Raw genomic sequence first — 25,378 nt, 5'->3', positions numbered from 1 at the left:
AGTATGGGCCTAGTTTAGAATGTGTGGAATGAAAGGGAAATTAGTAGGTCCTTCTGTAATTTAGTTGCCGGTCTTTCTAGGATTTTTAGGTGATATCTTATAACCTTGCCAAAGTTTCCTTATTTTAAATGGATTTGTAGGTAAACAAATATTTCTTCAGTGCCTATCCTGTATAAGGCATAGGGATTGCACTTTCTTTTTTTTTGAGACAGACTCTCGCTTTGTTGCCCAGGCTAGAGTGAGTGCCCTGGTGTCAGCCTAGCTCACAGCAACCTCAAACTCCTGGGCTCAAGTGATCCTGTTGCCTCAGCCTCCCGAGTAGCTGGGACTACAGGCATGTGCCACCATAATTTTTCCTATATATATATATTAGTTTGGCCAATTAATTGCTTTCTATTTATAGTAGAGATGGGGTCTCGCTCTTGCTCAGGCTAGTTTCGAACTCCCCACCTCGGCCTCCCAGAGTGCTAGGATTACAGGCGAGAGCCACCTCGCCCGGCCAGGGATTGCACTTTCATGGTGAAAGGAGGGAGGAGAGGAGCCGGTTGGTCGCTCAGATATTTGACTGATAAACCAGTCCCTTTTACAGTATGTTCGGCAATAGGGAAAATTCTCTGTAGGCTAACAAATGGAGGGGTTTATTATCTGTTTTAGCAAGCTGTAACGCCTTCATCGGTAACAATTCTTTGCATTTCCTAGAGTAGAGGCTAAGACGTACCCTGGAATCTTTCCTTTTTGATGTGGATTTTCCAATTATGTCAGACTTTCCCGAAGGCTATCCTTGAATAGCCTTTTCTGCTTGAGCGATGGCAACGACACCAGCAGATTTGCAAGCTTTCTCCTCAGTTTGGAGCCTCTCGGAAGCACGGCGCGTCCGACAGCCAAGCCAGGTGACAAACGAGCGCTACAGGACCTCCGCAGGCTCCTTCTCCGGAGTCGGAGCGCGCCTGCGTGCCGGAGCCCCTTTGTTGCTTGGGCGCGAGGGGCCGGCTGCGCCTGCGTGGTAGGCAGGCGCCTACAAGTGCGCTGCAGCACTGGCACCGGCTGGGGGCGAGCAGACCTCAAGCAGCCGCCGCCGCCGCAGCCGTTGCGACCGCCGCAGCGGAGTTCAGAGGGCCCTGAGGTGGGAGAGGCTTCCCACACGGTGACTGAGATGTCTTCCACAGCGGCTTTTTACCTTCTCTCTACCCTGGGAGGGTACTTGGTGACCTCGTTCTTGTTGCTTAAATACCCGACCTTGCTGCACCAGAGAAAGAAGCAGCGATTCCTCAGTAAACACATCTCTCACCGCGGAGGTGAGAGGGGTCCCCAGAACCCGCTGGCGGAGGTGGGGGAGGCTTTTTTTTTTTTTCCGGCTCGAGCTGAGGGTCCTTCGGAGCTCTGCAAAAGGCAGCGGATGGAAATACAGGAGAGTCTGAGGAAGAATGGGGTTGTGTGAATAGAGGGCTCCTCCGGAGGTGAAGGCGGTGTGAACGGGAGGTCTCCTGAGGGGAGGGAAGGAAAGGGGTCTCCAGTCAGAGCCACGGTGGGGAGTCTCTCGAGTGCAGCACTGTCGGGGGTTCTGTGAAGGGGGAAAGACCAGGGCGAGGATGAAGGGTAGATGGAGCGTTTCTCGGCGGAGGGAAGGATGATCGCAAGGTCCCTTTCTGGCAGCAAGGCACAAGGGGGGAGCGCCGTGCAGAACCGAGGGTACCCCGCGGGGGGAACCGGGAACAGACTGCTCGGAGCGAGCCTGTGGCTGAACGGATGGGGAGAGCCGGGGCGACGAGCAGGGCTGAGGATCTGCGTGAACCTGTAGCGGGCTGTAGCCCGGGTGTCTGTGATGTCTCGGGGCCGATCCTACCCCACGCTCCGAGCATTCATAATTGAGAAGAGAGGGAAACCGAGTCCCCAAGACAGGGACATTTCCCAAGGTCACAATTAGAGCTTGGGCAGAACTGGGACAGGAACTGGAGCATCCTGCTTCCCAGGGCTGCAAACCTTGCACCTGTTTTATGGGGGGCGGGGGCGGGTTTGGTGTGTGTGTGTGTGTGTGCGCGCGCGTGTGTGTTTTAGGCACCGCCCTGCACCCCAGCAAAGACGCGTGGATTTACAAAAGACTAAAAGATGATTTAGTTTATGACAGGACAGTTATTTTTTAAGGAAAACTAAGAAATTTCTTTTGGAAAAGTGTTTTGCTAAAAGGAGCCTAGGTAGTCTACCCTCTAATTTCCCAGATAATAGGCCAAATCTTTGCCTCATTATTGTGTAATAATGTGTCTTCATTGCATTTCAAGCACAATGTATAAAATTTTTTGAAATTGGAATATTTCCATTAGTTTTAACTGCTCTTTAGGGACGAATAAGCCATATTAAAATTGCTTGGGATTTATTGTTTAATACATACCTGAAATGGTAAACTCTAGCAGTTTACAGTCTAAAGCTATTTAGTGCCATTACACCTTTTCTAACAAGTATTGGCCAAGGAATAAGGTTCTGAATACCACAGAAATACATTGTAATTCTTCTGTATAATCTTATCAGTTAAACAGTTCTAATAAGTGACTTCAATAATGTTCTAGTCTCCCACTCATGGAAAGCATCAAAGGTTTTAAAGAGGTGTCAGCGAAATGCCAGTTATTGTTTATTCAGTTTATTTGTTTTAACAGATACATGATTAAACTGTAGGATGACATGAAATTACTAATGTGCCTTCAACCGCTGGAACCAGGGACCAACCTTTTTTGTTTGTTTGCCTTGAGACAGAGTCTCACTCTGTTGCCCATGCTAGAGTGCTGTGGCATCAGCAACCTCAAACTCCTGGGTTCAAGCAATCCTCCTGCCTCAGCCTCCTAAATAACTGGGACTACAAGCATGCTCCACCATGCCTGGCTAAATTTTTTTTCTATATATTTTCAGTTGGCCAATTAATTTGTTTCCATTTTTAGTAGAGAAGGGGTCTGGCTCTTGCTCAGGCTGGTTTCAAACTCCTGATCTCCATCAATCCACTCACATCGGCCTCCCAGAGTGTGCCTGGCCAACTTTCAGTATTCAACTTGTTGCCATTCAACTTGAAGCAATTTTAAATGATAGTAGTCTTATTGAGGAGATAGGTAGTACACACTACAGTTGGGTTTACTGATTTACAAAAAGAAAACTGTGCTTACTAAAAACCCTAAACCAGATGGGGCATGGGCGGGTGGCTCACGGCTGTAATCCTAGCACTCTGGGAGACCGAGGTGGTTGGATTGCTCAAGGTCAGGAGTTCAAAACCAGCTTGAGCAAGAGTGAGATCCCATCTCTACTAAAAATAAAAATAAATTAATTGGCCAACTAAAAATATATAGAAAAAGTTAGCTGGGCATGGTGGGACATGCCTGTAGTCCCAGCTACTCAGGAGGCTGAGGCAGGATTGCTTGAGCCCAGGAGTTTGAGGTTGCTTTGAGCTAGGCTGACACCATGGCACTTTAGCCCAGGCAACAGAGTGAGACTCTGTTTTGGAGAAAAAAAAAACAAAAACAAAACCAAAACAAAACTAGATCCTCCAAAAAGCTATCTAAACTGTCATTATGAATGATCGAAATTTTATTTTAGAAGAAATACATGTTCGTCTTTGAAATTTTGTAACACTCTACAGTTGAAAAAGACACAATACTTTATAGGAGTTAAAAAATATCTGTTAGATCATAAGTATCAAAGTATCAAAGCAAGTATCAAAATCAGGATAAGCTAGATCTCAAATTCTCATTTTTTTTTTTTGAGACAGAGTCTCACTTTGTTGCCCGGGCTAGAGTGAGTGCCGTGGCGTCAGCCTAGCTCACAGCAACCTCAATCTCCTGGGCTCGAGTGATCCTTCTGCCTCAGCCTCCCGGGTAGCTGGGACTACAGGCATGTGCCACCATGCCCGGCTAATTTTTTTTTTTTTATATATATATCAGTTGGCCAATTAATTCCTTTCTATTTATAGTAGAGACGGGGTCTCGCTCAGGGTGGTTTTGAACTCCTGACCTTGAGCAATCCGCCCGCCTCGGCCTCCCAAGAGCTAGGATTACAGGCGTGAGCCACAGCGCCCGGCCTAATTCTCATTTATTGTTGGAAATGCTTTTAAAATATTTCTCCCTAGGTAGTAACTCATTTCAGTATCGCTCCTTATATAAAAATTTCCATGCATTATTTGTTTTTTTTTTTTTACTTTTTTTGAGACAGAGTCTCACTTTGTTGCTCAGGCTAGAGTGAGTGCCATGGCATCAGCCTAGCTCACAGCAACCTCAAACTCCTAGGCTCAAGTGATCCTCCTGCCTCAGCCTCCCTAGTAGCTGGGACTACAGGCATGCGCCACCATGCCTGGCTAATTTTTTCTACATATATTAGTTGGCCAAATAATTTCTTTCTATTTATAGTAGAGATGGGATCTCACTCTTGCTCAGGCTGGTTTTGAACCCCTGACCTTGAGCAATCTGCCTGCCTCAGCCTCCCAGAGTGCTAGGATTATGGGCGTGAGCCACTGCACCCGGCCTCCATGCATTATTTGTAAATGTGACATCAGTATTTGTATATTTAAAGATGTAACCGAACCTTTCATGGTAATCTTGTTAAATGTCTGCAGATTCAGAATCTATTTTACCTGTACAATGGTCCTGCAAGCACTGTGATAAGTTCCCATGTGTTAGTGCTTAACGTGCTTTTGTTGGGTATGTTCACCAAGTAATACAGTTGAATCCAGAGTGATAGAGGAGATACAACACTTTGTAACTTAAGATACTAAGTCTCTGGAAAATAAGAGACATGGGTAACTAGGAAAGAGTTATGTCCTTGATTGCTTTTAATTGTTGTGTTGGACATTGACAATAGTAATCACTGGTCTTTCTGTGCAAATTGCTAATATTTGGGCTTAATCTCTATTGCCCTAACCACAAATACCTGATATTTCTTGTTAACCAGATGTATGATTATTCTAATATTAAAACATTGGCCGGGCGTGGTGGCTCACGCCTGTAATCCTAGCACTCTGGGAGGCCGAGGCAGGCAGATTGCTCAAGGTCAGGAGTTCAAAACCAGCCTGAGCAAGAGCGAGACCCGTCTCTACTATAAATAGAAAGAAATTAATTGGCCAACTAATATATGTAGAAAAAATTAGCCAGGCATGGTGGTGCATGCCTCTAGTCCCAGCTACTAGGGAGGCTGAGGCAGTAGGATTGCTTGAGCCCAGGAGATTGAGGTTGCTGTGAGCTAGGCTGATGCCACGGCACTCACTCTAGCCTGGGCAACAAAGTGAGACTCTGTCTCAAAAAAAAAAATTGTCATTGGAAGTATTATTTAATAATAGCATTCCACAATTATACCTGAAACATATTCCATGTTAGGGTATTGATTCTCCTCAGCTCTTGTTGAGGGTATTGATTCCTCTCATATTATCAGGGAACTCTTCCTTACTTATCAATGAGGACTTATATACAGCTGGCTTGTTCATTCCTATTGATGGCTTATTAGCAATGGAGTAATTTATCATTTATTTAATAGTACTATCCTGCTTAATAAAACAAGCTTTAAAATGTACTTATTTTTAGCAATGGAGATATATATATTTTAAACTTTTAAACTCTATATAAATTTAGAAAAATTAAATACTGATCTATAAAAAGTATTGAAATATGACATTAAAAACATTTATAAATGAAGACAACATGCATGTGATGGTTAGTTGGTAAATGCTGTCTGCGTATCAACATAAAGTTTGACTTCATCCTTTTGTGTGTCACGTGATCTCTTGTGTGATTTGCTAATATTTTTGCATATGCACACAGTTCTAAAGGCCATTGATAACATAATAGCTATATTGATATATTTAATATTTTTCTTATATGTGCAAATATAAATTTATTTAGTTTTTCCTTTGAAATATAAAAATAATTTTGTGGCCTTCCAGGAAATTGAGAAATGTTCTTTTGTGTATACCATCTTTAGTCTTTTCAAGCTCTTCATGGTCCCGTATAAGTCATATATACTGTTTCCAAGGCACACTATAAATGTTGAGTGAACAAATGAATTTAGAAATAAAGAAGGAACTTCATTGCCTGATTTACTGAATAATTCCATTTTGAGTTGAGATAGAATCAAATACTTAAACATGAGGATATGTTTTATTTGGACTAAGCTATCCTTTAGAGTGTCAGAAAATACTTAGATTTGAAGATTGTTCTCTTGTGGCTGATGCACGTTGTCATATTTGTCATTAGTTTTATAAACATTACACGAGCGCACACATCAGGTGTACAAGTTAATGATAGTGATGGTTGAAGTATAACTGTAAAACAAGTCTTATTGAACATTTATTGGTATGCAAAACACTTGGGATATAAGAAGGAAACTAGAAAGATATATCTTTCCTTCATAGCATTTAAATCAAATAAAAAAAATACAAAATAGAATATTTTCTTTACTTTTTCTATCCTATCAGAGATTAACAAATCATAAAGTAATTATGAAGCACTATGTAAGGGAGGAAAAGTTAATATAGAATGAAAAATTGGGAAGTATATAGTGAAGCAATAAATAAAATGAAGTGGGAATTTTCAGAGAAGGTTTTCTCAAAGAAGTGAAAAGTGTAAACTGGTGAAGAGGGAGACTGGAGGATTAATGCAGAGGAATTATGAACAAATTATTATATATTAGGACAGTATGTAAAAATCTGTGATAGGTATTCATTCTCTTCCATATTTCATACTAATTAAATACTAAAATTTGTTCGTATGTAAAATAGTTATTTGCAGAGCTAATATAATAAAATAGTTATTTCCAGGAATTGTGTAAGCTGCTTATTGGGGGAAATAAAAATTAATGGCAAATGTGCTTCTGTGAATTATCTGATGATAATTGGAGAGAAAGGGAATTCAAACCATTTCATGAGAGAAGAGTTACCACTAAATAATTCCTTGGAGAGGAATATCATACTTTTTAATTAGTCCCTTAGTTACTCTCCAGATTTTCACCATATGGATCTAACAACTAATTTGTGGGGATTATCACTCTGGAATTTATCTTCAAGCTTTACAAACAAACAGAAGTATATAGTAATATGGGCCAATATGAATAATTTATCTGTAAAGCTGAAATAAAAGGTGCTGGCCTGGTGCGGTGGCTCACACCTGTAATCCTAGCACTCTGGGACGCCAAGGCACTCGGATTGCTCAAGGTCAGGAGTTTGAAACCAGCCTGACCAAGAGCGAGACCCCATCTCTACTATAAATAGAAAGAAATTAATTGGCCAACTAATATATATAGAAAAAATTAGCTGGGCATGGTGGCACATGCCTATAGTCCTAGCTATTAGGGAGTCTGAGGCAGTAGGATTGCTTGAGCCCAGGAGTTTGAGGTTGCTGTGAGCTACCACGGCACTCACTCTAGCCTGGGCAACAAAGTGAGACTCTATCTCAAAATAAATAAATAAATAAAAGGTACTACATGAGTAGCAGCATGAAAACTGCAGCATACAGCATAGTTAGTGATAAAAAGGATGAGCTTTGAAATCATACCACTTGTGGTTCAACCTCAGTTCCCCTTATTGGCTATGTAACCTTAGCAAGTTTTTTTTTTTATAGGGATAGTTAATATCTCATGGTAGTTGTAAGGATTTTAATGAAATAGTAAATAAAAAGCTAAGCATATCTGCCTTTTGATAATTATTAATGCCTTAACCACCTTTCAATATTTTACTAAGGACTATGTAAGTTAATAAACTTATAAAATAGTTTAAAGATATTAACAATGTTTGCATGCTTACGCTGTTAGATTTAAGTGAATTAAAATTAATATGGAAAACAGACATAAAAGCCATAAATAGGCAGGCTTGAAATATTAATAGTAAAAATCATGTTAACTATGGCGAATTTGATTTCAGAGTACTGGATTTCTATCCTACCTTCTTCTTAACATATTTCTCCAAAACAAAAAGTTCAAAGAATAAATGTCTTTTGAACTTTTTATTATGGCACATTTCAAACATACACAAAAGTGAGGCTCCATGATCCCATCAACCAGATAAAATAATCAATTTATGCCTAATCTTGTTTCATCTATATCCTTGCCTATTCTTAGCCAGATTATTTTGAAACAAATTTCAAATATCATATAATTTTTAACATTATATATATATATATTTAACACTATTTTGTGGGATATTCTAAAAGATGTTAAGACAAAGTCCTTGCCATTGGGATTTGAGAAGGCTAAAAAATAACACTGCTTTATTTTCCCTTCCCAAGTTTGCAGTCAGTTTAGAAATAAAATGCAAGCGTCAGATAGATGAAAGTCAAAATATTAACTTTTTACTAATAGAGCTGAATTTGGGCTGTACAATACCCTCTCTAAACTTGTATTTGGCCTTTTTCTTGCATTGGCAGGGCCTACCCTGTCAAACTTTATGCATAAATGAACAGAAATTTTGTTCTTTATGAGGTTGAGCTACTCCAAATTAAGAGAACTCTGAGTCACAGATAGACAGACAATCACTTCTTTCTCCTCAGTCACTTCTGCTTCCATAACAAGGAGTATGTGAGGGAGTAGAGAAAGGTTAAAAATACTATTGCTGAGGCTGGTCTTAAACTCCTGAGCGCAATGGATCTTCCTGCCTTGGCCTCCCAGGGTGCCAGGAATACAGGTTTGAACCACCACACCCGGCACAGGAAATGTATCAACATTTGGAAGATTAGTATAACTTAGTGAATCAATATTTTCCAAATGATCAATGTGTGATATTATAAAATCACACATGGGCCAGGCGCGGTGGCTCACGCCTGTAATCCTAGCACTCTGGGAGACTGAGGCGGGCGGATTGCTCAAGGTCAGGAGTTCGAAACCAGCCTAAGCAAGAGTGAGACCCCATCTCTACTATAAATAGAAAGAAATTAATTGGCCAACTAATATATAGAAAAAATTAGCCAGGCATGGTGGCACATGCCTGTAGTCCCAGCTATTCGGGAGGCTGAGGCAGGAGAATTGCTTGAGCCCAGGAGTTTGAGGTTGCTGTGAGCTAGGCTGACGCCACGGCACTCACGCTAGCCTGGACAACAAAGGGAGACTCTGGCTCAAAATAAATAAATAAAATCACACATGGATGAAAGATCCATTCAGATTTCATGATTTGTGAGGCACCGCACTGGCCTATTATTGTTATTTTCAAATAAAGAAATAAAGTTTAAATTTCTAGGATTTAATTTCTAATACATAATTATTAATGGATATAACCCATATAATTAGAAGCTCTTTAGTAGAGTATTCAGTAATTTTTAAGAGTGTAAAGGGATTTGGAGACTAGAATGGTTGGGAATTGCCAGTTTAAGGCATTAACCCCCTTTTTTTTTTTTTTTGAGACAGAGGCTCAATCTGTTACCCAGGATAGAGTGCCATGGCATCAGCCTAGCTCACAGCAACCTCAAAGTTCTGGGCTCAAGTGATCCTCCTGCCTCAGCCTCCCAAGAAGCTGGACTACAGGTGCTCACTGCCATGCCCAGCTAATTTTTTGTTTCTATTTTTAGTTGCCTGGCTAATTTTTCTATTTTTAGTAGAGATGGGGTCTCACTCTTGCTCAGCCTGGTCTTGAACTCCTGACCTCAAGCAATCCTCCTGCCTCAGCCTCCCAGAATGCTAGGATTACAGGCATGACCCACCATGCCCTGCCTAAGGCGGTAACTCCTAAATGTAATAAAAATAGTTGTAATCTGAAGTGATAAGAAATTGCTTCATGGAAGAGTTGAGAAGTGAACTAGATCTGGAATTAAGGTTAAGAAAGATTGGGAGGCTGTGGTGAAGAGAATGTTCTAGGCAAGTGGCATATGCATAATACTTTTATTGTCCCCTCTTTTTAAAAGTAATGCAAATTCTTCTGGGCATGGTAGCTCACACAAGGTTTACTTGCCGTGATAGACAAAAGCTTTCATCTTTGCTATTTTCAAGGAGTGACTTTCTTACCTGTCCATTATGCTAACAGAAAGGATGGATCACCAGGGCCATCTTTTCTGACTGCTTTCACAAACATGTTGTACCATTGGCTTGGGCTCACTGATGGTGAAACAGCCAAAATGGTTTGAATCACAGTAGATGATCGTAGTAACAGTGAAAATGAAGATGTCATTGTTAACATGGCAGAAAAAGTGCCTGTAGACAATGGGATGAAAATGTGTGATGAGCTTATTGAAGGACTACAGCAGCATGCATTCATAACAAGAAATCATGTCAGTTTAGAACATCAAAGAGAGACCTCTAAGACAAAAACTGTTGTTAATGAGGCATGTGACTCTGAAGGAAACATTTTAAAAAGCCACCCAGCAGAATGCCTCCTCATCCCTACAGCCAATACAGGTATTCTGGTGATGCTACTGTGTTTCTTAGTTATCTTCAACATATTATGTTTTCATTGTATTAATGGTATGTCATATTTCTTACTGTTAAGTACTTATGTGTGAAGAAGTGTAAGAAAATCATTGCTTAATGGTAGCATATAAATTCTGAGTTAGGTTTGATGGTGATGCCAAACAACCAGCTTATCCCCATGGGTGCTTGAGATAATGACACCTTCGCTTTCTGATGGTTAAATATACATAAACTTTGTTTCGTGCATAAAATTATTTAAGTTGTATAAAATTACCTTCATGCTGTGTTTTATTTATTTATTTATTTTCCCAAAATGTCCATGCTAGTGAGGTTGAATATTTTTAGTTGGCCAATTAATTTCTTTCTATTTTTAGTAGAGATGGGGGTCTCATTCTTACTAAGGCTGGTCTCGAACTCCTGACCTTGAGCCATCCTCCTGCCCTGAGTGCTAGGATTACAGGCCATGCTGTGTTTAAAAGTTATATATGAAACATTAATGAATTTCATGTTTAGACTTGAGTTCCATCTCCTAGATATCCTATTATATATATGCAAATATTCCAAAATCTGAAAAAAATCTAAAATCCAAAATACTTCTGGTCCCAAGCATTTCATATAAGGGATGCTCAACCTGTACCATTACATGCTTTGAAACATTTGTGATGTCTACAAAATAAACCTCAGTATTCACTAGATGTATCTTATTAAAATTGATTTCTAGAAAAGCAAAATGTTCAAAATACTTAAGTAAATGAAGTTTAAATTTAATGTTTTCACAGGTGCTGGAGAAAATTTAGAAAATACAATGACAGCCTTTCAGCAGTAAGTATGTAAAAAAGCATCTTTTTCTTTTACAGTTTATCTTTAAAGTGATGATTCACTAAGTGAGGATAGTGTACATATAGCATCTATTTGTGATAGTTGTTTCTATTTATTAAAATTGCTTTTTTAATTTAGTTAATCTGAAGTGTTACAAAGAGTGTTTGGCTTCTGTATTACTGAAAAACTAGATCAGAGTTTTGGGTAATCAAAAGATACTATAGTTCCGAAGCTGAAGAAGACATTTGTAACAAGGAACATACTGTGTATAATGCTAATTAGTCTTGGAGAGAAAGAGAAAATGAAACAACTGTTACATTGGCTGCTATTTATGAATAGGATTATGCATCTTTGTACCCATTAATTTTTATACAGACCTGAACTGGCAATCTGGTGCCTACCTTGGAAGCCTCATGAGTGTTGATCTTATTTTTTTTTAATACAGTAAATTTTTTAAATTCGTATTTTTAAATTATTCATATTTCATAGATATCTTTTAGAGCATCTCACAGAAAAGCAGTAGGATAGACAGGAATGAAAACTGATTAATACCTTGTTTGTTGTCTTTGAGTCAGTGATTATCATCAGTCCACGGTAATGGTGAGAACACTGTTCTCTTTTCCCTCAAAAATAAAGCAGGTTCCACACAAGCAGCTTTTATTATAAAAAATAAAAATAATGGAGGCAATGTGAACAGTAAACTCAAAGAAAGACATTACCTATCCATATTTAGTAAGAAAAATATTTTCTTGTATATTTTTGAGCCATTTTATGTATATAATCAGGAGAATTTTACTTAACTTTTTGTTCTGCTTCTCACCATACAAAGATACCTTTGAGATTATTTTTCCTATTAGGTCCAAAGGCACTGCTACTTCACATTTCCAGTTTCATCTAAGCCCTATCTTCCTTTTATTTGTCATCTCTTATGCTTCCAGCTCTATAATATGATGCTTTTTGGCTATGATCTCAGAAGTCTTTCAAAAATGCAAAATTTTGGCTGGGTGTGGTGGCTCATGCCTGTAATTCTAGCACTCTGGGAGGCCGCGGTGGGAGGAACCAGCCTGAGCAAGAGCGAGAGACCCCGCCTCTACTATAAATAGAAAGAAATTAACTGGCCAACTGAAAATATATAGAAAAAATTAGCTGGGCATGGTGGCGCATGCCTATAGTCCCAGCTACTCGGGAGGCTGAGGCAGGAGGATCTCCTGAGCCCAGGAGTTTGAGGTTGCTGTGAGCTAGGCTGATGCCACAGCACTCTACCCCTGGCAAAAGAGTGAGACTATGTCTCAAAAAAAAAAAAAATGCAAAATTTTTTCTCCTATTACACAGTATGAAGTTGACTTTATTTTCTCTACTTAGATTATATATCTGATTAACTAGCTATAACTAAATATAGCTATATAATTTTACGTGTATGTATAGTTTCTACTGAGATGCGCACACACACATACACACATATGCAATCACATATCACTTGTTGCCTGTGATGTAGGTGATATGTATAACTTGAGAAAAAAACTAGTAATTTTAGCATTGTTTTTTTTTTTTTGTTGCCCAGCTAGAGTGCTGTGGCATCAGCCTAGCTCACAGCAACCTCAAACTCCTGGGCTCAGACACTCCTCCTGCCTCAGCCTCCTGAGTAGCTGTGACTATAAGCATGTGCTACCATGTCTGGCTAATTTTTTCTATATATATTTAGTTGTCTGACTAATTTTTTCTATTTTTAGTAGAGATGGGGGTTCTTACCCAGGCTGGTCTTGAACTCCTGATTTTCGGTGATCCTTCTGCTTCAGCCTCCCAGAGGGCTAGGATTACAGGTGTGAGCCACCACGTCTGGCCAATTTTAGCATTCTTTATGTTTAAAGTATATTATTTCATAAGTTTTTCTCCATAGTTTTGTTAAATTCTTACCAATCACTTTTATTTATGAAATTAAAACAGTGGGTTGAGTAAGTTATTTTTAAGGATGGTTACATTTGAAAATATCACAGTTTTTAAAAGATTTTTGAGGATTTTGATCATTTGAAAATTTTTTTTTTTTTTTTTTTTTTTTTTTTTGAGACAGAGTCTCACTTTCTTGCCCAGGCTAGAGTGAGTGCCGTGGCGTCAGCCTGGCTCACAGCAACCTCAATCTCCTGGGCTCAGCGATCCTACTGCCTCAGCCTCCCTAGTAGCTGGGACTACAGGCATGCGCCACCATGCCCGGCTAATTTTTTTTGTATATATATTTTTAGTTAGTCAATTAATTTCTTTCTATATTTTGGTAGAGACGGGGTCTTGCTCAGGCTGGTTTTGAACTCCTGACCTTGAGCAATCCGCCCGCCTCGGCCTCCCAGAGTGCTAGGATTACAGGCGTGAGCCACCGTGCCCGGCCTGAAAATTTTTTTGATATTTAAAATATATATAATTGGCTGGGCTTGGTGGCTCTCGCGCCTGTAATACTAGCACTCTGGGAGGCCGAGGCAGGCAGATTGCTCGAGGTCAGGAGTTTGAAAACAGCCTGAGCAAGAGCGAGACCCCGTCTCTACTATAAATACAAAGAAATTAATTGGCCAACTAATATATATAGAAAAAATTAGCTGGGCATGGTGGCGCATGCCTGTTGTCCCAGCTTCTCGGGAGGCTGAGGCAGGAGGATTGCTTGAGCCCAGGAGATTGAGGTTGCTGTGAGCTAGGTTGACGTCACGGCACTCACTGTAGCCTGGGCAACAAAGCAAGACTCTCTCAAAAAAAAGATAAATAAAATAAAGTATATATAATTTAGATGGTTTGTACTTTCTAAATACATTATATTTCGTATCTTCAGCAGTTTTTATATAGTTTTATTCAAATAGTAACTACTGAAAAGTGCCACAGCCTTCTCTAACTATAATAAGGCAGCTTTCTATAACTTTAAAAAATTTGGGGGCTGGGTGATACATACTTTTTTATTGTGCTTTTTTTTTATTATTTATTTTTGAGACAGAGTCTTGCTTTGTTGCCCAGGCTAGAGTGAGTGCCATGGCGTCAGCCTAGCTCACAGCAACCTCAATCTCCTGGGCTCAAGCAATCCTCCTGCCTCAGACTCCCAGGTAGCTGGGACTACAGATATGCGCCACCATGCCTAGCTAATTTTTTCTTTTTTTTTTTTTTTCTTTTTTTTTAATTTTTTTTTTTTTTTTTTAGAGACGGGGTCTCGCTCTTGCTCAGGCTGGTTTTGAACTCCTGACCTTGAGCAATCCGCCCGCCTCGGCCTCCCAAGAGCTAGGATTACAGGCGTGAGCCACAGCGCCCGGCCTAATTTTTTCTATATATATTAGTTGGCCAATTAATTTCTTTCTATTTATAGTAGAGACAGGGTCTTGCTCTTGCTCAGGCTGCTTTTGAACTCCTGACCTCGAGCAATCTGCCCGCCTCGGCCTCCCAGAGTGCTAGGATTACAGGCGTGAGCCACCACGCCCGGCCTTTATTGTGCTTTTAAAAAAATTATAAATATTTTACTGTTTAACTGCTGGGACACTTAGAAGGTTTTATTTTTAACATGCTTGTTTTATGAACAAGAAAAAATTGTTTAAACATAGCATTTTCAAGATAAGATATTAAAAAGCTAGAGTTATAAATACATAATCAGCAAAGGTAAATACTGTGCTTGACTATGGTATGTACTTAATAGGATAAGTAGTTGAGAGAGAGATAGTAAAAATATAATGACCAACTAAAACTTAGATCTTATTTACATTCATATTTAGATACACATTTCACAAAGTATGTAAGTTATGACATGGAGGTGAAGATGAGAAGATACTAGAGAAATTATAAGTATCTTAACAATCTTAATTTAATCCTAATAAATATCTTATAATCTTAACACAGAAGCCTGGTTAAGATTAACTAGAAAGTCAGAAGACACCAAGGTTAGAAGAGCTATCATTTGAAGAGAGGAAGAAGCTATTTTTAAAATGTGAAATGGCTGAGCATGGTGGCTCATGCCTATAATCCCAGCACTTTGAGAGGCTGAGGTGTGAGGATCACTTGAGGCCAGGAGTTTGAGACCAGCCTGGAAAACAAAGCAGTACCTAATCTCTACAAAAAATTTATAAAGATTAGCTTGGAGTGGTGGCATGTACCTGTAGTACTAGCTACTCAGGAGGCTGAGATGGAAGGATCACTTGAGCCCAGGAATTCAAGTTGACAATGAGGTATGATTGTGCCACTGCACTCCAGCCTGGAGCACAAAGTGAGACCCTGTTTTAAAAAAAATAAATAAAGTTTCAGATTAAGACAAAGTTTGTCTAGGAAATTGAAAAGACCATAGGAATGTAGGAAAAATTAATTCATCATGTTATAGTGTGGCTAAAGAAGTAATTAGGAGTGACAAGGAAAATAATTGCATCTCATAAGTTATGAAATGTCCTTTAATGTGGTTTATAAAATGCTTTCACAAATGCCACCTCCCATAGCTTATGAATATGGCTCTTCTATTATTTCCTTAGGAACCAGAATCTTTATTGATTTCTCAATCCCTAATGCCTAGTTCAGGCTCTGACATGAATGGACTCTCACTGGCTGCTCACTGAATGAGATATGGAATGTGGCATTCAGGAGTAAAGCTGAATATTAGCAAAAGACAGAGGAAGGAGACAGAACCCCCTCCATAGTAAACATAGAACCCAAAACTAAGGAATTGTATTTACACAGACACACACAGAGTCACTAAGCCCTTCAGTATGTAAAATTTGATTCTTAAGGGCTAATGGAACTAGGTTATTAAACCAGGCTGCCTTTGTAAATACCCATAGGACAATATGATCCCTATGGTATTAACATGAATGGTAGGAGAAAGAAACAAATTGTATTAGCAATAGCTGGAAGTATAAGTTGGCAGACAGTCAAAGTAATTAATCAGTGACCTGATTCTCATGATAAATTTTTTAGAATATCTAATTAATATGACTAATTATCTCATCTTTGAAATGGGAATAATAATACAACCTCAATATTATGAAGAATAAATGAGATTAAAATAAATTCTTTAACGTAGGGTCTGTTGTAAGCTGTTATGCATTGTTTCTGTGGAGTTTTTTCCACATCTAGAGGTGGAGTTTTTCAGGAAATGTTGAAGCCTTGGCTTCACTAACTTTTTTCTCATGTTTGTCATCAGCTTGTCAGAAATTCAGCTATTAAAATATCTGGTGTTTCAACTGAAGTTGGTGCATGTTGTCATTTATGGAAATTTTTGAAGGCTAAAGTGATAAACATTTTTTCTTTTCTCATTATGTTCTAGCTATTTACCTATCAAATTTGGGATAATTTACCAGGATAATTTATAAATTGACTTGCATATACTTACTACTATTCTAAATCTGGATTGATTAGGTTGTTAATAACAATAAACATATAATAAATATAAAATATTTTTCAAATAATTCCTAAACATTTCTAGAAATAGTTAGTGGCTAACTTCATACTTAGAAAGATTTTAAACTAATATGTATAATTTTTTTAAATACATGAAAATGTGGATAACTCTTGCTCTTACTCTCTCTTCACACACTCATACCAAAACAAAACAAAAGAAAAAGAAAGATGTACACATGATCAAAAATCAGTAGTACCAATTTTTTTTAAGCTATAGTATATAAAGGATCTTAGAATTTTGTTTTAAACTGTGTATAGCTTATGAATGCTACTTACAGTTTCTACCTTTTTAATTAAAAACACAGTATAACAATAATATTTTAGGAAATTTAGAAATCCAGAGAAATAATTCTATAAACCTAAAGACTCTTTTTGCTTGCCTATTTCTTTTTGGATTTTAATTTTGCACATTTTTGGTCCTAGTCAGCACATAACTGGCAAACAAATGTTCTCTTTAAAGGTTAATATCCTTTAGAACTGCAGTCCCCAACCCCCTGGTACCTTGGAAAAATTGTCTTCCATGAAAGGGGGGAGCTCACAGCAGGAGGGGAGTGGTGAAACATCAACTGTATTTACAGCCACTCCCCTCCCTCCCCATTGCTCATATCACCACCTGAGCTCCTTTCCATGAAACCGGTCCCAGGTGCCAAGAAGGTTGGGGAACACTGCTTTAGAAGAGGACACCTAAAATTAAGGACTTAATCATTTATGTAAAGAACCAGGATTTTTTTTGTTCCTCTAACAGGTGGTAGTAATCAGGACATTGTGCTGGGAGGGTGGGGTGTTAGTTAAAGAGGTGTGGGGGAGCAGATGGGCTTGTGTGAAGTATTGTAGTATGAGACACTGGGTAGCACAATGGCTTCATTACAACAGCAGTAAGTGGCTCGTTGGGTTTTTGTAATGGGATCCTGATGGGGGGTTTCCTCCATCTATAGGACAAAATAATTGAGAATTATATTACAGAATAAGTAGGGGGCAATTGAAGAGAGCATAGAACTGGCTTCTCTGTGTGCCATCACCTTTATAAAAAACACTCAGATGTTGAGGAATTTCTTTGTGGCTTTCCTCTGACTGCCCTTTGATCAAGGCCCTTCCCACCCTTCCATACTCACATTTTCATGTTTACATACCCCTCACTCCCTACACTTCAGGCCTGTTTCTCTTCTTCAAATTCTGTTTCCACCTCTTTCCATCCTCTGAGATCAGGCCCAAAATCTCACCCCACATTTTTACTCTCCTCTATTTTCCTCAGAAGGAGACCCCTCCCTCCCTCAGATCCCCCCCAACCTACTGCCTCCCAGCACCTGCTGCCTGGGTGCTGCCACCTGGATCCTCCACACACTTTGTAGGGTGATACCACCCCCACCCCCATGTATCCCATGTCTGGAATGCTGTTGCTGCCTCAGACTCAACCACAGGAGCCCCTCTAATTTTTTTTTTTTTTTTTTTTTGAGACAGAGTCTTACTGTGTTGCCCAGGTTAGAGTGCCATGGCATCAGCCTAGACTCACAGCAACCTCAAACTCTTGGACTCAGGCAATCCTCCTGCCTCAGCCTCCCAAGTAGCTGGGACTACAAGCATGTGCCACCATGCCCGGCTAATTTTTTTTTTTATGTATTTTTAGTTGCCCAATTAATTTCTATTTATAGTAGATACGGGGTCTTGCTCTTGCTCAGGCTGGTTTCTAACTTCTGACCTTGAGAGAGGGTCTCACCTATTGCCCAGGCTGGAGTGCAGTGGCATCTTCATACCTCACTACAGCCTCAAACTCCTGGGCTCAAGTGATCCTCCTGCCTCAGCCTCTCTGGTAGTAGGGACTACTGGCCTGTGCCACTACACTGGCTAATTTTTCTATTTTTTTGTAGATTACCAGGTCTTGCTTTGTTTTTCAAGCTGGTCTCCAACTCCTGGCCTCAAGCAATCTTCCTGTCTCACCCTCCCAAAGTGCTAGGATAATAGGTGTAGTGGTCCTGGCCCTCTAATGATTATTCCTGTTGCTTATCTTTTACTGTGCTTTGTCCCATTTGTGGACTTTCTTTAGAGAAAGCCTGCTACTCAAGTCCTTTGCACATTTTTGAATAGGATTGTTTGTTTTGCTGTTTTGGGTTCATAGGAGTTCCTTATATAACTTGAGTATAAATCCCTTATCAGATATGTGATAGGAAGTATAGTCTCTCATTCTGTGGGTTGCCTTTTTACTCTACTGATAATGTCCTTGATGCACAAAAGTTTTTAATTTTGATGAAGTCCAATTTGTCCATTTTTTTCTTTTGCTTCCTTTGCTTTTGGTGTCATAGCTAAGAAAGCATTGCTAAATCTAATGTCATGAAGCTTTTCACCCATGTTTTCTCCTAAAAGTTTTAGTTCTTGCATTTAAGTCTTTGATCAATTTTTTGAGTTTATTTTTGTATGTGATGTTAGATAAGGATCCAACTTCATTCTTTAACATGGCAAATACAGCATTCCTGGTATCCTTTGTTAAAAACACTGTCCTTGCTGATCCAAGCTGACCAGAAAAAAAAAAAAAAAAAAAAAAAAAAAACACTGTCCTTTCCTCATTAAATGGTCTTGCTACTCTTGTTGAAAATTATTTGACCATATATATGAGGGTTTATTTCTGAACTCTCTGTTCTGTTCCATTTATGTATATGTCGGCCCTTATGCCAGTACCACACTGTTTTGATTACTTTGTTGTAAGTTTTGAAATCAGGAAGTAAGAGTCCTCCATTTTGTTTTTCTTTTTCAAGATTTTGACTATTCAGTGCCCCTGAAATTCTATATGAATTTTATGATGGATTTTTCTATTTCTGCAAAAAAAATTGGGATTTTGCTAGAAATTGCATTGAATCTGTAGATTGCTTTGGGTACATTTTAACTATATACATACATATATATATCTTCTTAAATTTCAGCAGTGTTTTATAGTTATTATTGTACAAGTCTTTCATCTCCTTGGTTGTTAATTTCTAAGTGTTTTATTCTTTTTGAAGTGATTATAAATGGATATTTTTTCTTAATTTCCTCTTCAGATTGTTCATTTTTAGTGTATAGAAATGCATCTGATTTTTGTGTGTTGGTTTTGCATCTGGCAACTTTGCTGAATTTGTTTATTAGTTCTAACAGTTTTGTGGTAGAATCTTTAGGATATTCTCTATATAAGATTGTGTCATCTGTAAACAGAAATAATTGTACTTCTTCCTTTCTAATTTTGATGCTTTTTTTTCTTGCCTAACTGCTGGAATTTCCAATACTGTAGTGAATCAAAATGATAAAGGAAAGCATCCTTGTCTTATTCCTTAATCCTTTCACTTTATAGATGGGGAAATGTGGGCCCTGGGAGGAAAATTTACTTGCCCAAAATTATACAAGTTCATAGCAAAGCAGGAACTGGAGCCCAAATCTCTTGACCTCTAGTCCAGTATTTTTTCCATTGTATTGGGTTGTCAGAATTAAGGATAGCTGGTTATGGAAAGGAGACAACATGATTCTCTTATTCTTAGTTCACTTAGAATATTTTCACATGAATAAGTCATAATAGATGATGGTGTTGAGGAGATGTTTCAGTATTATAGGGTTTTTTGGATTTGTAACTCTGAATTGTTATATCTGATGCATGTAACCTAAATGCTTAAATTTCAGAATGTCATTCTTCTCTTTATTTCTTCAGTGCAGTTACAATTGGAACTGATATGTTAGAATTGGACTGCCATATCACAAAAGATGAAGAAGTTGTAGTGTCACATGATGAGAATCTAAAGAGATCAACTGGGGTCAATGTAAACATCTCTGATCTTAAGTACTGTGTAAGTAAATATGTATGATAAACTAATATCTAATAGTTATTAGGGCCTGTAACATTTTTTAAAACAGTGAATGCCAGATATTGCTTCAATAAATGTTTTAGGCCGGGTGCGGTAGTTCACACGTGTAATCCTAGCACTCTGGAAGGCCAAGGTGGGAGGATCACTTAAGGTCAGGAGTTCTAAACCAGCCTGAGCAAGAGCAAGACCCTGTCTCTACTAAAAATAGAAATTAGTTGGACAACTAAAAATATATAGAAAAAATTAGCCAAGTGTGGTGGTGCATGCCTGTAGTCCCAGCTACTCGGAAGGCTGAGGCAGGAAGATCGCCTGAGCCCAGGAGTTTGAGGTTGCTGTGAGCTAGGCTGACACCATGGCACTCTAGCCCAGGTAACAGAGTGAGACTCTGTCTCAAAAAAAAAAAAATTGTTTTAAAAGGTAGTGATTAAATAATGAATGTCAAAGGAAATTTGAAAAACTATTCTGACTTCTAATGAGGATCTGTATTATATACCAATACATTTGTGGAGACTTATTTTTATAAATATAATTTTATTTTATTTTATTTTATTTTTTTGAGACAGAGTCTCACTCTGTTGCCCGGGCTAGAGTGTTGTTGGGTCAGCCCAGCTCACAGCAACCTCAAACTCCTGAGCTGAAGCAATCCTCCTGCCTCAGCCTCCTGAGTAGCTGGGATTACAGGCATGTGCCACCATGCCCGGCTAACTTTTTCTATATATTTTTAGTTGGCCAATTAATTTCTTCTATTTTTAGTAGAGACAGGGTCTCGCTCTTGCTCAGGCTAGTTTCAAATTCCTGACCTTGAGTGATCCACCCACCTCGGCCTCCCAGAGTGCTAGGATTACAGGCGTGAGCCACCTCGCCCTGCCATAAATATAATTTTAATAAAATTACCAAAGTCCTTCCATGCCAAGTGAAGACAAAAATAAGGAAAAAATTTGCCAGAGTCCTCAGATGTCAAACTACTGGAGTTGCACTTGTTTGAGGTAGTCTGTAATTTATTTGGTTCAGATTAAAGATATGTATTAGTTTTAGTCTTCAAGTGTAGGAAAGCACCATTTAAAAATCTGATTATAGCTGGGCACAGTGGCGCATACCTATAGTCCCAGCTATTTGGGAAGTTGAGACAAGAGGACCCCATGAGGCCAGGAGTTTGAGGCCAGCCTGAGCAACATAGCAAGATCCTGTCTCTAAAAATAAAAAATGTATATATAAACCTGATAATAATAGTTAACGTGCTCATTGTAGTAAATGCTGACAAATGAAAGGAAAAATAATGCCTAATTTTACCACCTGAAGAAAACTTACTTTAACAGAGTTCTATCGGTATATATAGTATACCCTGTAGGTTTATTTAGATTTGTATTCTTACTATGTATTGTGTACATTGTGTCTTAAATACTTTAACATTATTGCATGATAAACATTTTTCCATGCTTTTCTAAAAAAAAAATAGACTTAATTTTTTTAGAGAAGTTTTGGGTTCATAGCAAAATTGAGTGGAAAATACAGAGCTCTCACATACCCACACAGTTACCCACACAAGGCACAGCCTCCCCCACTATCAACATCTGCACCAGAATGGTACTTTTTTTTCCTTCTCTTTTGATAACTTTGGTAGAAATGGTATATTTTTTACAGTTGATAAACATACATTGACACATCATTATTGCCCATAGTCCATAGTTTACATTAGGGTTTATTCTTGGTGTTGTACATTCTTTGGGTTTGGACAAATTTGTAACGACATGTATCCACTGTTATACTATCATACAAAATAGTTTCACTGTCCTAAAAATCTTCTGTGCTCTGCCTATTTAGCCCTCCCTTTCCCTATCCCTTGGCAACCACAGGTCTTTTTACTATCTCCTTAGTTTTGCCTTTTCCAGAATGTCATATAGTTGAAATCATACAATATTTAGCCTTTCAGATTCCATGCTTATCTTTCATGAGTATTTCAAATGACTGCAGTTATTCCATTGTGTGGATATATAGTTATTTTTAACCATTCCTTTGTTGTTGAATATTGGATTAGTTCTAGATTTTCACCATTATAGATAACACTACACTGAACATGTTTATCAGTAAAGATAAAAGTTTCTGTATCTTTAAGTGCGTATATAAAGTTATTGATAAAGATAAAAATAAAGATATATTTATAGGCTGGTTGTGGTAGCTCATATCTGTAATCCCAGCACGTTGGGAGGCTGAGGCAAGAGGATTGTTTGAGGCCAGAAGTTCGAGACCAGCCTAGGCAACATAGGGAGAACCTGTCTCTACAAAAAAATTTAAAAATTAGCCAAATGTGGTGGCATGTACCTGTAATCCCAGCTACGTGGGAGACTAAGGCAGGAGGATTGCTTAAGCCCAGGAATTCAAGGTTACAGTGAGCTTTAATCAACCCACTGCACTCTAATCTAGGCAACAGAGTAAGACTGTGTCTCAAAGGGAAAAAAAATGATATATTTATAAAACATATATATGTCTTTATAAATATATATATATTTGTATTTATTTATTTACATAAAGACAACTTTTTCTTTTCTTTTTTTTTTTTTTTTTTTTGAGACAGAGTCTCTCTCTGTTGCCTAGTTGCCCATGTTAGAGTGCCGTGGTGTCAGCCTAGCTCACAGCAACCTCAAACTCCTGGGCTCAAGGGATCTTCGTGCCTCAGCCTCCTGAGTAGCTGGGAGTACAGGCATGTGCCACCATGCCCAGCTAATTTTTTATATGTATTTTTAGTTGGCCAATTAATTTCTTTCTCTTATTTTTTTTTTTTTTTTGAGACAGAGTCTCGCTTTGTTGCACAGGCTAGAGTGAGTGCCGTGGCGTCAGCCTAGCTTACAGCAACCTCAAACTCCTGGGCTCAAGCAATCCTGCTGCCTCAGCCTCCCGAGTAGCTGGGACTACAGGCATGCGCCACCACGCCCGGCTAATTTTTATATATATATATTAGTTGGCCAATTAATTTCTTTCTATTTTATAGTAGAGACGGGGTCTTGCTCTTGCTCAGGCTGGTTTCGAACTCCTGACCTCGAGCAATCCACCCGCCTCGGCCTCACAGAGTGCTAGGATTACAGGCTTGAGCCACCGCGCCCGGCCTCTTTCTCTTATTTTTAGTAGAGACGGAGTCTCGCTCTTGCTCAGGCTGGTCTCGAACTCCTGAGCTCAAGCGATCCACCCACCTTGGCCTCCTAGAGTGCTAGGATTACAGGCGTGAGCTACCACGCCCCACCAGTTTTTCTTTATATTTAAAATTCTTTCTCTAAATATACTCCCAGAAGGGAAATTATTGGGTAAAATAATATTTGCCACTATTGAACATTATAATTATAACAAAGATTTGTTAATTTGCCATATTAATATTTTTTTTAGACAGAGTCTCATTCTATCGCCCTGGGTAGAGTACAGTGGTGTCACATAGCTCACTGCAACCTCAGACTCCTGGGTTTATGTGATCCTCCAGCCTCCCGAGTAGCAGGGTGCCACCATACCCTGCTAATTTGTCTATTTTTAGTAGAGATAGGATCTTGGTCTTGCTCAGGCTGGTCTCAAACTCCTGAACTCCTGCAATCCTCCCACCTTAGCCTCCCGAAGTACTAGGATTACAGGCATGAGCCACCACTGCCTGGCCTAAATTAAATTTTAATTAGCATTTATTCTATTATTAGTGAGTTTAAAGATTTTTCTAAATAATTATTTTTTTTCTTTTCTTTTCATTGAAGTTTTCTATTCTTGACATTTTCTACTGAAATCTTTGTGTGATATTGAGAAAATGTCTCAATTAAATAGTAAAGATTTCTTGGTGGTAGAAATAAGTAATTATATGGTTAATTTGCTATTGGGAATGTTCTCCTAAAGGGTGCCCTAGGTAAACATATGTGGTGTTCTTTTTATTTTGAAGAAGAAAATCTTCACTTTATGCCTTAATATAAGACACTAAAATACTTCTTAATTTTGAAAGCTAACTTTTTTCAATCATATCTTTTAAAGGAGCTTCCACCTTACCTTGGCAAACTGGATGTCGCATTTCAAAGAGGTAATATTTATCATTTGTGGCTTAAATATTTATGCTGAGAAACGCATATGTGTTTTCTTCTCACAATCAGTGCTTGCTAAAAGTACTGGCTGTAAGCTTGTCCAAATCTGAAACCTTGATAGTCATCTGACCCTGACATGATCAGGCCCAAAGATTTAACTGGTTCATTCTATTTAAATTCATATGCAGTAAATTAAACCTGAGTAGTAATTACGAGAAACCCTGATATTATTAGGGATACATTGTACTTCTAAAGCTTCAAATTCTAGAATATTACTATACCTTATAGTAGTCATCCATCAAAAATATAATAAAGAATAAGTAACAATAAGTGGGAAGGGCCAGCATGGTGGCTCACACCTGTAATCCTAGCACTCTGGGAGGCTGAGGCAGGCAGATTGCTCAAGGTTGGGAGTTCGAAACCAGCCTGAGTAAGACCCCGTCTCTACTAAAAATAGAAAGAAATTAATTGACCAACTAAAAATATATATACAAAAAAAAAATTAGCCGGGCATGGTGGCGCATGCCTGTAGTCCCAGCTTCTTGGGAGGCAGAGGCAGTAGGATCGCTTGAGCCCAGGAGATTGAGGTTGCTGTGAGCTAGGCTGATGCCATGGCACTCACTCTAGCCTGAGCAACAAAGTGAGACTCTGTCTCAAAAAAAAAGTGGGAAGGAGGACCCCTTTCAGATCTTTTCTGGTTCAGTCTATAACATTTATTCTGTCATTTAGCTGCTCCATATCTTTAAGGTTGAAGAGACTTCTATCCGTCAAATAAACCCTTTTCTAGTCCTCTTCACTTAGCAATTTTCTTTCTTTAGAGGGAACATTTCTCACAAAGAAACTTGTCCCTAGACCTAATTTATTAGTTACTGCATATTAGAATGGAAATACATCACCTTGAAAAGATATAGGTGTTGAAAAGATATAGGTTCCTTCCTTTCACAAGTCAGC

At 38.7% G+C, this 25,378-nt stretch overlaps 1 protein-coding gene across 4 annotated transcripts in view; it reads left to right on the top strand.

Moving 5' to 3' along the window:
* Window positions 1-1,006: 1,006 nt before the first annotated feature.
* GDPD1 (glycerophosphodiester phosphodiesterase domain containing 1) overlaps window positions 1,007-25,378 on the top strand; it is a 42,935-nt gene continuing 18,563 nt past the window's right edge. For all 4 annotated transcript variants that reach the window (XR_012913062.1, XR_012913061.1, XM_075994416.1 and 1 more), the window contains exons 1-4: window positions 1,007-1,295; window positions 11,127-11,169; window positions 20,234-20,369; window positions 24,381-24,426. Coding sequence is in view for 2 of the 4 variants with exons in the window: in XM_075994416.1 (XP_075850531.1) it covers window positions 1,154-1,295; window positions 11,127-11,169; window positions 20,234-20,369; window positions 24,381-24,426 (367 nt within the window). In the remaining 2 variants the exon portion in view is untranslated. The remainder of the gene's footprint in view (window positions 1,296-11,126; window positions 11,170-20,233; window positions 20,370-24,380; window positions 24,427-25,378) is intronic.

Source organism: Microcebus murinus, chromosome 18, assembly GCF_040939455.1.
Source record: "Microcebus murinus isolate Inina chromosome 18, M.murinus_Inina_mat1.0, whole genome shotgun sequence".
Classification (NCBI taxonomy): Eukaryota; Metazoa; Chordata; class Mammalia; order Primates; family Cheirogaleidae; genus Microcebus; species Microcebus murinus.
Note: the sequence above shows the minus strand (reverse complement) of the source record. Positions and strands in the feature narration are given on the sequence as shown.